This window comes from Phytophthora parasitica (genome assembly GCF_000247585.1).
Source record: "Phytophthora parasitica INRA-310 unplaced genomic scaffold supercont2.44, whole genome shotgun sequence".
NCBI classification, from domain to species: Eukaryota; Oomycota; class Peronosporomycetes; order Peronosporales; family Peronosporaceae; genus Phytophthora; species Phytophthora nicotianae.
In genome coordinates, this window is record NW_008649030.1 from 457,826 (window position 1) to 469,701 (window position 11,876).

An 11,876-nucleotide genomic window follows, 5' to 3' on the forward strand; every position below is an offset into this window, starting at 1 on the left:
ACACAGACTGACTTCCGGCTGTGAGAAAATCGTCGGTCGTTGAATTCGCCATCGAAACGTTCAAGGCAACTTCGATGGAGGACTTTACGTTGACGGAAGGAAACGCTCTCCATGAATTCACGCGCTTCCTCATCAAGAGTGGCAAACGGAGCAAAATGCAGGTGGTTGTGGAAGTGTAGCGTTCAATTTTATTCTGCAATGTGCAATAGTTCTACAACAAACGCCTTCATACTCCAACATGCAAACATATCCGATAATACATGCTAGTGGGAGGAGGCAGCCTGCTGCTCCCACTCGGCGATGTTCTTCTCGATCCCGTTCACGAGCTCATTCACGTCCAGCCATGGGATGTTGTTGAGTGTCACCACGGCTGGCAGTGCCATCTTCCTCAGGAAGCACACCTGGCTGCACAGGAAACCCTCATACGTCCACTGGTCGCGGAAGCAAAACGATGGGCTTACCCCTCGGTGCTCGCGGGCGTCCAGCTCGCCCTGTTTGTAGTGCTCGTCGTTGAGGCGGAATACCCACTTCTGGTGGTTCGCGAACGGCTTCATTGTCTGGCTGATGTCGCTCACGTGCATGGCAATACGCAGAGCGCGAACCTGCAGACTCTGCGGCAATACCGCGTCCTCCTCGAGCATCTTCCACTCCTCGGGCGTCGTGCTATTGATCTCAGCGAGCAGCTCAGGCTGATAAATAAGAGCTGTCGCCGAAATCGTCTCGCGTACAACCTCGAGTACTTGCTCCTTGTGGACCAAAGTCATCTTGGATAGGATGTCAAACTTGGGGTCCACCACTGCCTTTAAGGCCAAATCCATGTGCTTGGACTCCATCGGAGCCTTGGAGGGGTATTTCAGCGCGATGGGGTGGCTGGTCTTAATTAGAAAATCGTTGGTCAAGCCAACGTGTTCCACGTCATGCATCACCGCCGCTAGGAGAGCACCGACCTGGTTGTGGTGGGAAATCTTCTCCCCAAGACTCGAGTTCCACAGCAGCATAAAGAGCGTGTGCATCACGTCTGCGGCGTGGGTTGCATTGTGGAACGGCATGTTGCCGTCGTAGCGTTCCTGGATATGCCGCAAAAAGCTTGGCAGAACGCTGAGATCCACGTATTCCTCTCCACAGTCGATGCTCTCGAAGATCAGAGTGCCCACGAACACGACGACGTTGCCTGGCATGAACTTTTCCAGAGCAATCACGTCCAGCTCTGGTGTACCGAACGACGACTTGATGATGTGAACAACCTGGTCAATGTATTGGTCCAGAACCTCGCAGCGAATGCAGATTTGACGGATTTCAGCTTCGCAGAAGATCTCGCTCGGGTGGCCACGTTTCCTGGATGTAGGGGTGGCGGTCATTACCTCGTTCAAATCACCAAAGCTCAGGCATTCCTCCTCATCAATATCGTCCCAAGAGAGCGTCGTTTGGTGCTCTCCACTGCTATGTCTGGATACAATAACATTGAGCTTGGTGCGCATGGCTGCAGGGGTCGGCACCGACCTCCGGTAGTACGCCTGGGTGAGGCGTGCGCGGTCGAAGGCGATGCTGCGACGTCGAATGCCGGCCGATACCGACTTTAAATAAGAGGCCAGAGTCTTAATCTTGGCCTCGATCGCGCCCGTCGTCGGGAACCTGCTGTTGCTCGTCATCGACGACGGCGCCTGCTTCTCGTACACGTAGTCGTTTCCGCCCATGGGGCTCGCGCGCACGTCCGCCGCCGTCTTGGTCACCGGGATGTGCATCTCGCTACCGAGCTTCAGCTCGAACTTGCAGCTGTCCATGTCGTCGTCCACGGGGGAGGGGTCCTCGGGGTGAGACTCGAACACGAAGCACGGGCTGCCGCTACTCGACGCGGTAGACGCCAGCGACGATGACGACGACGACGACGAGGACGCGGCGGGCGTTGATGCGGAAGAAGAGGGAGGAATTTGGGGTTTTCGGGTCAAGAGGTGATCCATGGGTTGAGTCATGAAGGCTCGAGGCTGTGACAGTCTGTGTGTGTGTGTTGCTGTGGTCGTGCTGGAAGCTCCAAAAGCAAATCCGGCCTGCACCTGTTCTCTGTGTGTATTAACTACTGCGCTACAACTATCGCCAACGAACGATTCCGTTCACTGAAGCCGCCCACTCTCCGTGTTTCCCTCGACCTGCCCTTCGTCGTTTTACTCGTCCTCGCAAGACTGTAAATGGCACCATTGTTCCTGGGAGCCCACGCGGCCGGAAAACGCGCACGGCTCTCCGCCGCTTTCTGGGCAGCTTGAAAAAGTGTCTCACCAGCGGAAGCGAGGGGGCGCCGGAGATGGTAGTCCGTACCATTAAGAGTCATAATACCGAGGACTTATATAGACCCGCTTGTAGATTAATGACCTGACTTTAGAGACCTATTTTTTTGTCACGTGTAACGTTTTGGGACAATTGTGGCGTGGCATTTTGACTAGAGTTGACTATGGTCGAGGGTGCGTTCGAGCAGCTCAAGTCGCTTCAACCAATTTGCTTGCAGGGGTGATTCCAGGCGACTTCATCACTCCAACGTAATGGCAATGAAGAACAGTGGTGGCGGAGTGCATGGTCCTTATCGTATTCCTCGTTTGCTAATACCCGAAAGACAATCGGCCGCAGCACGCCATTGTCCTTCTGCTTCGCGTGCTCGGCTCAAGCCAGAGGGTTTACTGCTTCTTTTTTTTCGCGGCGTCAAAACTGCAACCTCTACTGATGGCATCCATCGGCTTTAGAGTCTAGACACGCATCTTGTTTGGTGCTAGGATATGTACAAGAGTGCAGGTTGCAAGGAGTCGGCCTACTGGTCCGCAGCCGCCGGCGTCTCGCCCGATCGAATGGCCGCAATTGAACACAAGATGCCCGGCGACAACGAGCAAGTGAGGAAACGCAGGCGGCAGCCGCGTCTGCCTGAGCCATGAGGTGAATCCATCCGAGCGAAGCAGAACCGGTCCGGTGCCGACGAAAACGTGGCGGCAAACCGCGGTACGTGCCAACCATGATCACTGGGATTGAGTACGGACAGGCCCAGGTGGCTGCGCTGCTCGCGATGTGGAGCTCTTGGAGCTGGGAGTGCTCCACCTTCGTAAGGCAAAGTTTCGCGAGTATTTGCTGCAAGTTGCCACGCCTCAGCCGCTGAGTCAGCGGGCAAGCCGCTCTGCAATGATCGACATCCATCTGAATGCCTGTGCTGGCGAGTACTACAGTAGCGGCTACGGTAGCCAGCCCAGCCCCTCCTCAAAACGATAAAAGGAGGATGGGCAACCTGTAGTGTACTGTATCGGGACAGGTTCAACAATGCTGGAAGTGACTGAATGGATCATGAAGAGCTACGAATCGTTGCTCTCCTGAGTCTCTTGTTTGTAGTCAGGACTCCTGACTACAAACAAGAGATCATCGACGTGCTTTCTCTCCTTCCTCGCGATGCCTTCCAGTAACTCCAGCGCTCCGCACCGCCGCTCATATCCTATAGACATTAATTTTTAGTCTGATTGGCTCTGTTTACACACACGCGAAACCTAATGAAAAGATCCATTGACATGCAACTCTCGCGTTCCGTGGATACTGTACCGAAATTAACAACGATCTTCTAGCAGCTAAATATTTACATGCATATGTATGTAAGTTGTTTGCTTTCTAAAGTCGCAAGTTTGGGCCAGCTTATGCATCCCTAAGCCCAAACTTGCGACTTTAATACAGAGTAGGAAAGATATTTTTGCAAGAGTTTATCTGGCAACTAATTAATAGTACAAAAAAATTAAATTTAAAGATGGAATGCGCTGAGTCTTATTTTAAAGGGGGTTTCATATTTTTAAAATAAACAAGAAGACTTTTTATGATACCCTCGAAAATAAGACTTGAAATAGTCAACGACTAAAAATTACAACGACAAACCTGTACAAAGATCGAAGCGTCGCATTAACCAAGCATGGCGCCCAGCGCAGATTCTCCAGCCAAGACGCGTGCGACTGCCTCCACCGTGGCAAGAAGCAACCAGTCCGAGATCGATCTTTCCTCTCCACTCTTTAATGCGGCGCAATATCTGGCCGTCACACACGCGGTGGGGGCTGTCTACACTCTGTGTTGCTCCGTCTCGCATGCAAACTAACCAATGTGCCAATCCCAACTAGAGCACGAGCTTCTCTGAGCTACAGACGGAGCTGCAGGTGCTGCGCAAGACCACGTCCGACAAAACGGAGCAACTTAAGGCCCTAGTGAGCGCGCACTTCGACCAGTATCTGAGCTGCCATGAGGCCGTGCGCACATTGGCCGCAGATGTTGGTGCGCACCAACAAGAGACCGAAGCGTTAGTGGGGGACATGCAAAACCTGAGTCGTGTGACGGATGCCTCACTAGCAGTGATGCTGCAGCGTGCTAGGGAACAGCGGCGTATTCGCCACACACTGGCGGTGCTAGCGCGTTTACGTCCCATTCTGGAGCTGACGAGCAAGATGAAGGCCAGTCTGCGCATTCAAGACTACGAAACACTGGCGGTGGACTACGCGAGGCTGAAACATCAGAGCGGCAAGATTGCGAACCTTGCTGCACCACTGAAGCGTGTAGTTACAGCCGGCCATGAAATCGCAGCTACAGCCAACGCAGAACTGCTCCGAAAACTGGAGGATATGTCGGCGTCGGTCTCAGATCAAGTGCGTTGCGGTGGTATCCAGTCAATTTCAACGTCACAGTCTCTAATTGATGTGTTCTTGTATATTTTGTATGGTTTAGAAGCGCGCTATCGACGTGTTAACTGCACTGGGACTAGTGGAGAAACCCATACTTACCTGCCTCATCAAGCAGTTCGAGTACCTGGAGCGCAAGCTGACAGAATTCGAAGATTCCAGCCCGATTACCAGTGAGGAGGTCATGAAAGAATGCGTCGCCATCGCAGCTCGCTTTCGTAACGGATTGTGGGGCTTTATTTGCGAATTGTTCAAGACTCCAGCAGGTAGTGCGGCTGCAACCAGTAATGCCATAACTTCCGTCGAGGCCGAGCGCGTCCAGCAACAAGCGTGGAGTATATTATCCAAGTGCACTGGTTTACTGGAGCGTCATGCGTCACCTCCCTCGGCACTGCGCCTCAAGCTACTGAACGAAGCCTTCCGTCAATTCCGATGTCTTAAAAAGTGCCCCAACGCTGCAACACTCAATGCAAACATTGAGCAACTCAACGAGAATTTCTGCGATAAATTCAGAACCACCATTACGCTGGGATATCTGGAGCAAGAATGCCAAGCCGCGCAATCAGGGTTGCTTGCTGAGTATTTTGAACCGGTCGTGACGGTACTTCCATCATTTTCGAGTGAAATCACCCTTGGAACCCCAAACTCTTCCGCTCTCACTCCAACGGTAATGACGGGACCGCGAACAAAAGTACAGCGCGTGATCGTTGAGGCTCGACAAGCGTTTGACGTCATCAGAAATACATCTAGGGTATCCTCCGAGTCCAAGATTCTACTGCATCGGCCGTCGGTCTTCACCACTTGTGCAACCGACGTCTTACAGCGCTGGAAGGGTATTTGGAAGAACGTTGGTGAAGCACTACTGGATGTATTGGATGTCGTCGACCGCAACAGTGCTCGTAAAAGTGGAGAAACTACGGCAGTATCTGCAGATACTGACGTGGATTTTCAATTCAGAACAAACCTTGTTCAAGCTCTGGAGAAGCATCTGCGCGACATGTTGTCCGACTTTCTTGACAAAGTGGTGGACGCATTTGTTGCGGAGATCACTCCACCAGTTCTGCCGGAATCCTCCACTATTGGTGGGGTCAACCACAGCTGGAATGGCGCACGAGTGTGTATCTTGCTTGCCATTGTCGCGAACTGCGTCGAATTGCGCGAAAAATGTCTGCGCATTGTCGACGGATGGATGGCGCAGCTTAAGCATGGCAACATTGATGAGGACGCCTACAATAACATGCTAGAGCACGGCCGTGCAGCTACTTCTGGTACTCGAGATCTCGCCAATGTGGTGCAAAATGTCGAGATTAAGTGTATGGACATGTACTCGTCCGCACATGCAGAACCACTTCAGAAAATCCTGCGTGCAGGAGCGGCGGAAGAACCATTCCAGTCTCATAATAGCAACAGCAGCAGACACAACTCTCGCACTAGCCGCACTGGTAGCGTTGGATCCCCGGTGCTTGTATCCAATCCTGTGTCTATGCCTTCAGATCCTCGCCAATACGTATTCACCGTGCTTCTTCAGCTGATCACACTTCGCAGTGAAGTCGAAATGAGCGTTGGAGAATACCCTCAATGCTGGGACTACATACGCAGCGTGACAGACCCACTAACTGCAGCATTGGCTGATTTTCTCCAGACCTCGGTACGCAGACTAGAGGATAGCAGTTCAAGTCTGGATGGGTGGAAGCTTTGTCATGTAAGTATTGGTTAAAGTCTTTTCACAAATCTTCCATATTGACATTCGTGTGTGTGTGTGTGTGTGTGTGTGTGTGTGTGGACTTTGCAGCTGATCGTCGAAGTACGTTTCTTCCAGTTGGCTCTGAGCGATCTCATGGCGGAAGGCACCAAGACTCAGTTGGAGGAACTGGAGAAGCAGCTCGTGCAGACCAAGTCCGGAGATCAAGCAGCGAATGCAGGCCATGTGACGCTACTCAATCAGATGAAGCATCAAACCAAGCTATACCTTCTCGCATTGCAGCAGTAATCCTTGGAGCCCGATAAGAATAGTTCCATACATGTATACTGCCCGGGCACCACTCCTCGCAGGCACAACGTCATTTTGCGTACTTCAGTAATAGCGTAAGCGGGAGAAATCTACCGCAAAACAAGCCTCCGTCGCTGCAAAACGGGTAGACGATGATCTTTGCCATTGCCAGCTAGTCATCCTTTTCCACGGCATGACCCTCGTACGGTGCTGCAGGTGTCACCTGGTGCGGGCGTGCGCCAGCGGCACTGCGCACCTGCGTCGAAGTCGGGAACTGCTGCAAAGCATTCAACAGCACTTCAACTGAGAGCAGGAGTGATGGTCGAAGCAATTTTAACGAGCTCTGATTGGTCGGATCAGACAGGATTTTCCAGGGAGTTAGGGTTGGGAGTCTGAGATTCAGGTCATCCCTCCCATTACGGTGCAGATTCAGAGAATACGGAGGCAGGGCGACGTCTTTCAACCTGAAGAAGCTTTTCCCTGTGCTGCCAACATCACTCGACTTTAGACTTGAGGCGGAACAGGAAATCCGAAGGATCAAGATGCACGTGTCGAGGATCGTGCTGCTCATCGCGGCGCTCGCCACGCCTGCTGCCGTGCACGCGCGCGCCATGGACGTGGACGAATGGCCGTCGACTGAGGTGCGGCCAGCCCCCACCCAGCGCTGTGTCATCCTTTGAACCCTGTTGTATCTAACGTTCTCAATGCTGTTTCTCCCGTTCTTAGAGTGATCACACGAAGCTGCAGATTGTGCTGCCCGAGAAACTTATGAAGAAGGACGGATACGCGCATAAGGAGGCACTGTTTGGCTACCCGTCGTACTCAATGGGCTCGCTACAGACTCAACTGGTGTACACTAGCGAGTCTGGCTGCGAGGAGATCAAGAACGACGGCTGGGAGCCGCCTTTCGCGCTCATGCTCGACCGTGGAGACTGTCACTTCGTGGAGAAGGTGCGCCGCGCTCAGCACGCCGGCGCTCGTGCCGTGCTCATCGCAGACAACAAGTGTCTGTGTACCGACGTGGAGTGTCTTCGCGAGACGGGAGACGACTTTTGCGAGACGGTTCTTCCCTTCATGGCAGACGACGAGTCGGGTGGAGACATCTCTATCCCTAGCATGTTGATCCGTAAGAGTGACGGTGACGCTATTAAGCGTGAGATCGCGCAGAGCAAGGGAGTCAGCAACGTAATGGTCAAGTTTGACTGGGGTATTCCCTCTCCTGATGGCCGTGTGGAGTGGACTCTGTGGCAGAGCGCTTGGGACGACCAATCGTTGTCGACGCTGGCCAATCTGGAGGAGATGGTCACCGCTTTGGCCGACCGCGCCTTCTTCACGCCGCATTTCGTGTCCTATAATGGCACTAAGGTCGGTTGTCACGACAATAGCGACCCCGGTACATCAGCTTGCGGTAATATGTGCCTGAACAACGGTCGCTACTGTCTCCTGGACCCTTCACCTTTCCACGACCGCTCGACTGGCGCATCGGGAGCTGATGTGGTGCTGGAGAACCTGCGACGTAAGTGCATTTGGAAATTGGAGAGCGAGACGGACCCAGGTGTTGGTCTGAAGTGGTGGAAGTACGTGAAAGCTTCCGGAGAAGCTTGTGGACAGGACGAAAACATGTTCCGGGAGCGATCGTGCGCTGAGAAGGTTATGAAGAAGCTGAACATCGACATTAAGGCAGTCGAAGAGTGTATGCAACCCTATGGCGTCAATGTGGATGAAGTAAACCCACTGCTTGAGGAGGAGCTGAAGGAGCAGACAGCACTTCAGCTTCTGCGGCTACCAGCGTTGTACGTGGACGGAGTGCACGCTCGTGGTCGCGTGGACCCCACTAGCATTTTGGGTATGGTATGTGCTGGCTACGGCGTTCACGACCCTCCCGAGGTTTGCTCGTGTGCTAGTCAGTCATCAGTGGGCCTTTTGGACTGCGTTAAGGTGGGAAGTCTCGCGAATGCTGCTGCCATTACGGGCAACGGCGGCTATTCCTTCACGTCGCTCGTGGTTGTGCTGCTCGCATTCGTGGGTATTGTGGCTGCAGGTGGCTTTGTCTACTATCGCCGTACTCAGCGTCACATGCGCGACCAAGTTCGCAGCATTTTGGCTGAGTACATGCCGCTTGAGGACCAGACAATGGACGATGAATATGATTTGGAAGATGAGAGATCTCGAATGCTACACCCAGCAGAGCGTGCTGCTGCCAAGAGTCCCCGCGGCTACATGCCTTCGCGCGGCTTTCTAGAAGAAGACGAAGAGGAGGGCATGTAGATAGGCATTCAGCCCCAATACGTTGCAAGGCATGCTTTGTTGTCTATCCTGCATGGATGTCTTCTGCCGGGGAAAAGTATCAACGAAAGAAAAAAGAGAAGGCAAGAATTAGCGTGGAAGGAACACGATGTTTAATCGATGAAGCTTTGATTTGGAAGTACCGATCCGAGTAGCTCAAATCACTGTGACCCTACAAAAGCAAATCATCAGTACTTTATTACTCGAACAACAACGAACTTGTATAGAACTTCCGCCGTTGGATGGCATTCAGACGAAAAAGCCCCATTAATTTTTAATGGCTTTTTTCGTTTGAATGCCATCCCGGCCAATCAGATCTCTCGAAATTTTTTTCCATTCCCATTTACTAGTAAGTTGTCGGCCTAAAAAGGACCCTAATGTGAATTTATGGGTTCCCAAAAGTGATTTTTAGGTACCTTGACACCAAAAGTAAATAGGTACCCTAGATACCCAAAAACTAGAAATCCGTAAAATGGGTCTTCTTCTTAATTTCATTTTTTAAAATAATGAATAAGCATTTTAAAATACTTATTTCTTTAAAAATATAAACATTTAATTTAAACAAATCAATTTTAATTTTGACTGTTCAAAAATGATATTTATTATTCAATTTTAATTTTGACTGTTTAAACAATATATTTATTTTTCAATTTTTCACAAGTTACCCAAGGAAAATTAAATAATTGGGTACAAACTGAAAATAGTTTTTTTTATTCGTGTTTCTTTTTTGAGAGGTACTGAGCAAAAACGTATCTAAACGAAACAAAACTATATGCGCATGTAATTTTCACTGATAAAAAAACCGCTGACAGCAAATTTAGGGATCTCCAAATTTATGAAAATTGACGCCCCCCCTCTCCCCCCTTTCACCCATCCTGGCTACTCTCAGCCTATCATTCGAAAATCTCCCTTCCAAGCTCAAGTCACTGCCCCAGAAAAGCATATACAGTACAACCATGGATAACCGACTAACTTGATTTTGTGTTCCGTTCTCCATGCAGTTATGTGTGACAGTGAACCCGAGTTGCATGTCCCGTCGTCCACTTGGACGCCACCCCCAGTCGATGGCACGACAGTTGGGGTGATTTCAATGTTTACATTGCGCAGTATCAAACGCAAACACACCAGATCTTCCGCCAGCGCACGTCAACATCAGTAGTACAGCGTAACCGCGAGACCAAGGAACGTGCGGCGAGTCGTGCTGGTGAGTTTCTACTTGGGCCACAAGACTGCTATTCAAAATCGCGTCTCGGTGGCAGTTGGCGTGCAAATTAAATCAACCAGTCCCTGAAGAAGATATTTCCAGACACGAACTTTGCGTGTAAGGCTTTTTAAATCCGCAATTCTGCAATGACAGCTAGACATCATCGAGTGCTGAACGGAACCACAAAATACAACAACGCTCTCGAACGCGGAACGAGTATTGCCGATACCATGAGTAGAAATGGAACTCGCGTTTTTGGAGAGATGATGGAAGCACTGGAGAAATTTGAGGGGGTGGTCAAGGATGGAGTAGCTCCGTTCGTCGAACGCGTAGACATTGAACCGCTGCCGCAGTTGCTTTCGTTGACGTTTTCGTTCGATAACGACGATACTGCACGTGGTGATACAATCACAAGAGCCTCCTTCTCTACGGTGCGTTCAAAATATGACCATAGTGATGCGTCCTCAGACGAGCAACCTTCGACGCAGAGTGCAGCGATTACTAAGGAAACCCAAACACATCCAGACACCGATCAGGTAGTGTTACTGTACCTCCAGTCACTGAGCAGGAAGTGCTGGGTACCTCCAGTTACAGGAATGGCAAGTGGGCGGGCGCCATTCATGGAGAATCGCATGGTGGGAAACCGAGCACAACCAAGCGGGATCATCCCAGCAGTTCGTCTAACTCATCTGGATTCTTCGTCGTATCTAAGAGCACCAAAAGCAGAGGGCGCCCAAAGCTGAGAAAGAAGCAAGGGAAGGCTGAGAAGCGACAGCGAGTCGCCCGCGATAAGGAAACTGCGTCACGACTGGTGCAAGGGACATTAGTGCCGGTTCCAAGTGTACGGAGCATCGTAAAGTTTCTGGACAATGACTATAAGCTGCGCAACAGACACTACCCATGCTCACTATCCGGGAAGCTCCAAAGTCCAGAACGGCGATCGCTGGTATCTACACCGACGACAAGTGCACTACTGACACTCGGTTTGTCTTCTCTCGCGAGTTCGTGGAAAAGGTACACACGGCAATCAGGAGGTTCCGGAAGACTTTTGCAGTTGACTGTGAAGACGACAGCGTTGGCGTGTGTGTGTCACGTTTTGGAATCTTCATGCTTAAAGACATCAAGGCAATGGATCAGTGGCACACGTGCATGGAGTTTCTAGCACAAACAGAGGATGCTATGAATTGGGCCGTAAGCACCTGTATGAAGCGCTTCACGATTCCAGAGGAACTTTCTAATGGAGTTACTACCGAACCAAGAGAGCATTTAAAATGCAATCAAGAAGCTGTTGCTTCGAGGCGGGCGCGTGGCATCGTTTAGCAGTGTACCGTATCGAGCCCTATTGACATTTTGTGGGAGCTCATGGCTTGATGACAATTGTATGGGCACGGGATCGCGCTGCTACATCGTGAATATCCTGGTGTTGAAGTCGTCAATCCTCTCTTCCTGCGTTTCCAACTCAGAGAGCAGCAGTTTGCGGCTATCAAAGCCGGCAATTCGTTTGCAGAAACAACAAGATAGTTTTGATACTGTTGCACATCGACAACAACCACTGGTGCGGTGCTGTGCTCGATTTTCGGAAAGAGACTTGTGGTGGAATGGGGGTCGCAAAATAACGTTGCGATAAACTCTGACACACAGTGCCCTGGACTGCCGACTAACGGAGGGGGTACTCCGATAGCCGTGGGGTTGCTGAGGGCTCACCTTGTGTACCCGTCGG

General features: G+C 51.2%; 6 protein-coding genes across 9 annotated transcripts; 4 read left to right on the forward strand and 2 right to left on the reverse strand.

The window, feature by feature from the left end:
• Positions 1 to 6: 6 nt before the first annotated feature.
• On the reverse strand, positions 7 to 2,237 carry PPTG_15121 (hypothetical protein). Its single transcript, XM_008912143.1, has one exon. It carries the CDS (start codon positions 1,968 to 1,970, stop codon positions 264 to 266), a length of 1,707 nt encoding a protein of 568 aa, XP_008910391.1. The 5' UTR covers positions 1,971 to 2,237; the 3' UTR covers positions 7 to 263.
• A 557-nt stretch (positions 2,238 to 2,794) lies between these two features.
• PPTG_23616 (hypothetical protein) lies at positions 2,795 to 3,457 on the reverse strand (the record flags this gene model as incomplete). The annotated part of the gene is made up of 2 exons (XM_008912144.1): positions 2,795 to 3,105; positions 3,448 to 3,457. 2 exons carry the CDS (start codon positions 3,455 to 3,457, stop codon positions 2,795 to 2,797), a joined length of 321 nt encoding a protein of 106 aa, XP_008910392.1.
• A 426-nt stretch (positions 3,458 to 3,883) lies between these two features.
• Positions 3,884 to 6,858, forward strand: PPTG_15122 (hypothetical protein). Of its 4 annotated transcripts, XM_008912145.1 has the most exons (4): positions 3,884 to 4,054; positions 4,125 to 4,643; positions 4,723 to 6,378; positions 6,469 to 6,858. In XM_008912145.1, the coding sequence occupies exons 1-4, from the start codon at positions 3,923 to 3,925 to the stop codon at positions 6,664 to 6,666; spliced, it is 2,505 nt and encodes an 834-aa protein (XP_008910393.1). In that variant the 5' UTR covers positions 3,884 to 3,922; the 3' UTR covers positions 6,667 to 6,858. The 4 variants fall into 4 exon arrangements, with proteins under 4 accessions (XP_008910393.1, XP_008910395.1, XP_008910394.1 ...); XM_008912147.1 differs by having other exon boundaries at positions 3,884 to 4,643; XM_008912146.1 differs by having other exon boundaries at positions 4,723 to 6,858.
• Positions 6,859 to 6,940: 82 nt separating this feature from the next.
• Positions 6,941 to 9,353, forward strand: PPTG_15123 (hypothetical protein). The gene is made up of 2 exons (XM_008912149.1): positions 6,941 to 7,307; positions 7,393 to 9,353. The coding sequence occupies exons 1-2, from the start codon at positions 7,209 to 7,211 to the stop codon at positions 8,932 to 8,934; spliced, it is 1,641 nt and encodes a 546-aa protein (XP_008910397.1). The 5' UTR covers positions 6,941 to 7,208; the 3' UTR covers positions 8,935 to 9,353.
• A 949-nt stretch (positions 9,354 to 10,302) lies between these two features.
• Positions 10,303 to 10,899, forward strand: PPTG_15124 (hypothetical protein; the record flags this gene model as incomplete). The annotated part of the gene is made up of 1 exon (XM_008912150.1): positions 10,303 to 10,899. The coding sequence occupies one exon, from the start codon at positions 10,303 to 10,305 to the stop codon at positions 10,897 to 10,899; it is 597 nt and encodes a 198-aa protein (XP_008910398.1).
• Positions 10,900 to 11,056: 157 nt separating this feature from the next.
• PPTG_15125 (hypothetical protein) lies at positions 11,057 to 11,476 on the forward strand (the record flags this gene model as incomplete). Its single annotated transcript, XM_008912151.1, has 1 exon — positions 11,057 to 11,476. The coding sequence occupies one exon, from the start codon at positions 11,057 to 11,059 to the stop codon at positions 11,474 to 11,476; it is 420 nt and encodes a 139-aa protein (XP_008910399.1).
• Between the last annotated feature and the right edge of the window lie 400 nt (positions 11,477 to 11,876).

Excerpts from the sequence above, each read along its gene's own strand:
- PPTG_15121 (XM_008912143.1), bottom strand. The coding sequence starts at position 1,970 with ATGACTCAACCCATGGATCACCTCTTGACCCGAAAACCCCAAATTCCT.
- PPTG_15122 (XM_008912145.1), top strand. The coding sequence starts at position 3,923 with ATGGCGCCCAGCGCAGATTCTCCAGCCAAGACGCGTGCGACTGCCTCC. Across the intron at positions 4,644-4,722 it reads CGGCGTCGGTCTCAGATCAA|AAGCGCGCTATCGACGTGTT; the intron begins GTGCGTTGCGGT and ends TGTATGGTTTAG. Across the intron at positions 6,379-6,468 it reads ATGGGTGGAAGCTTTGTCAT|CTGATCGTCGAAGTACGTTT; the intron begins GTAAGTATTGGT and ends TGGACTTTGCAG.
- PPTG_15123 (XM_008912149.1), top strand. The coding sequence starts at position 7,209 with ATGCACGTGTCGAGGATCGTGCTGCTCATCGCGGCGCTCGCCACGCCT. Across the intron at positions 7,308-7,392 it reads ACGAATGGCCGTCGACTGAG|AGTGATCACACGAAGCTGCA; the intron begins GTGCGGCCAGCC and ends TCCCGTTCTTAG.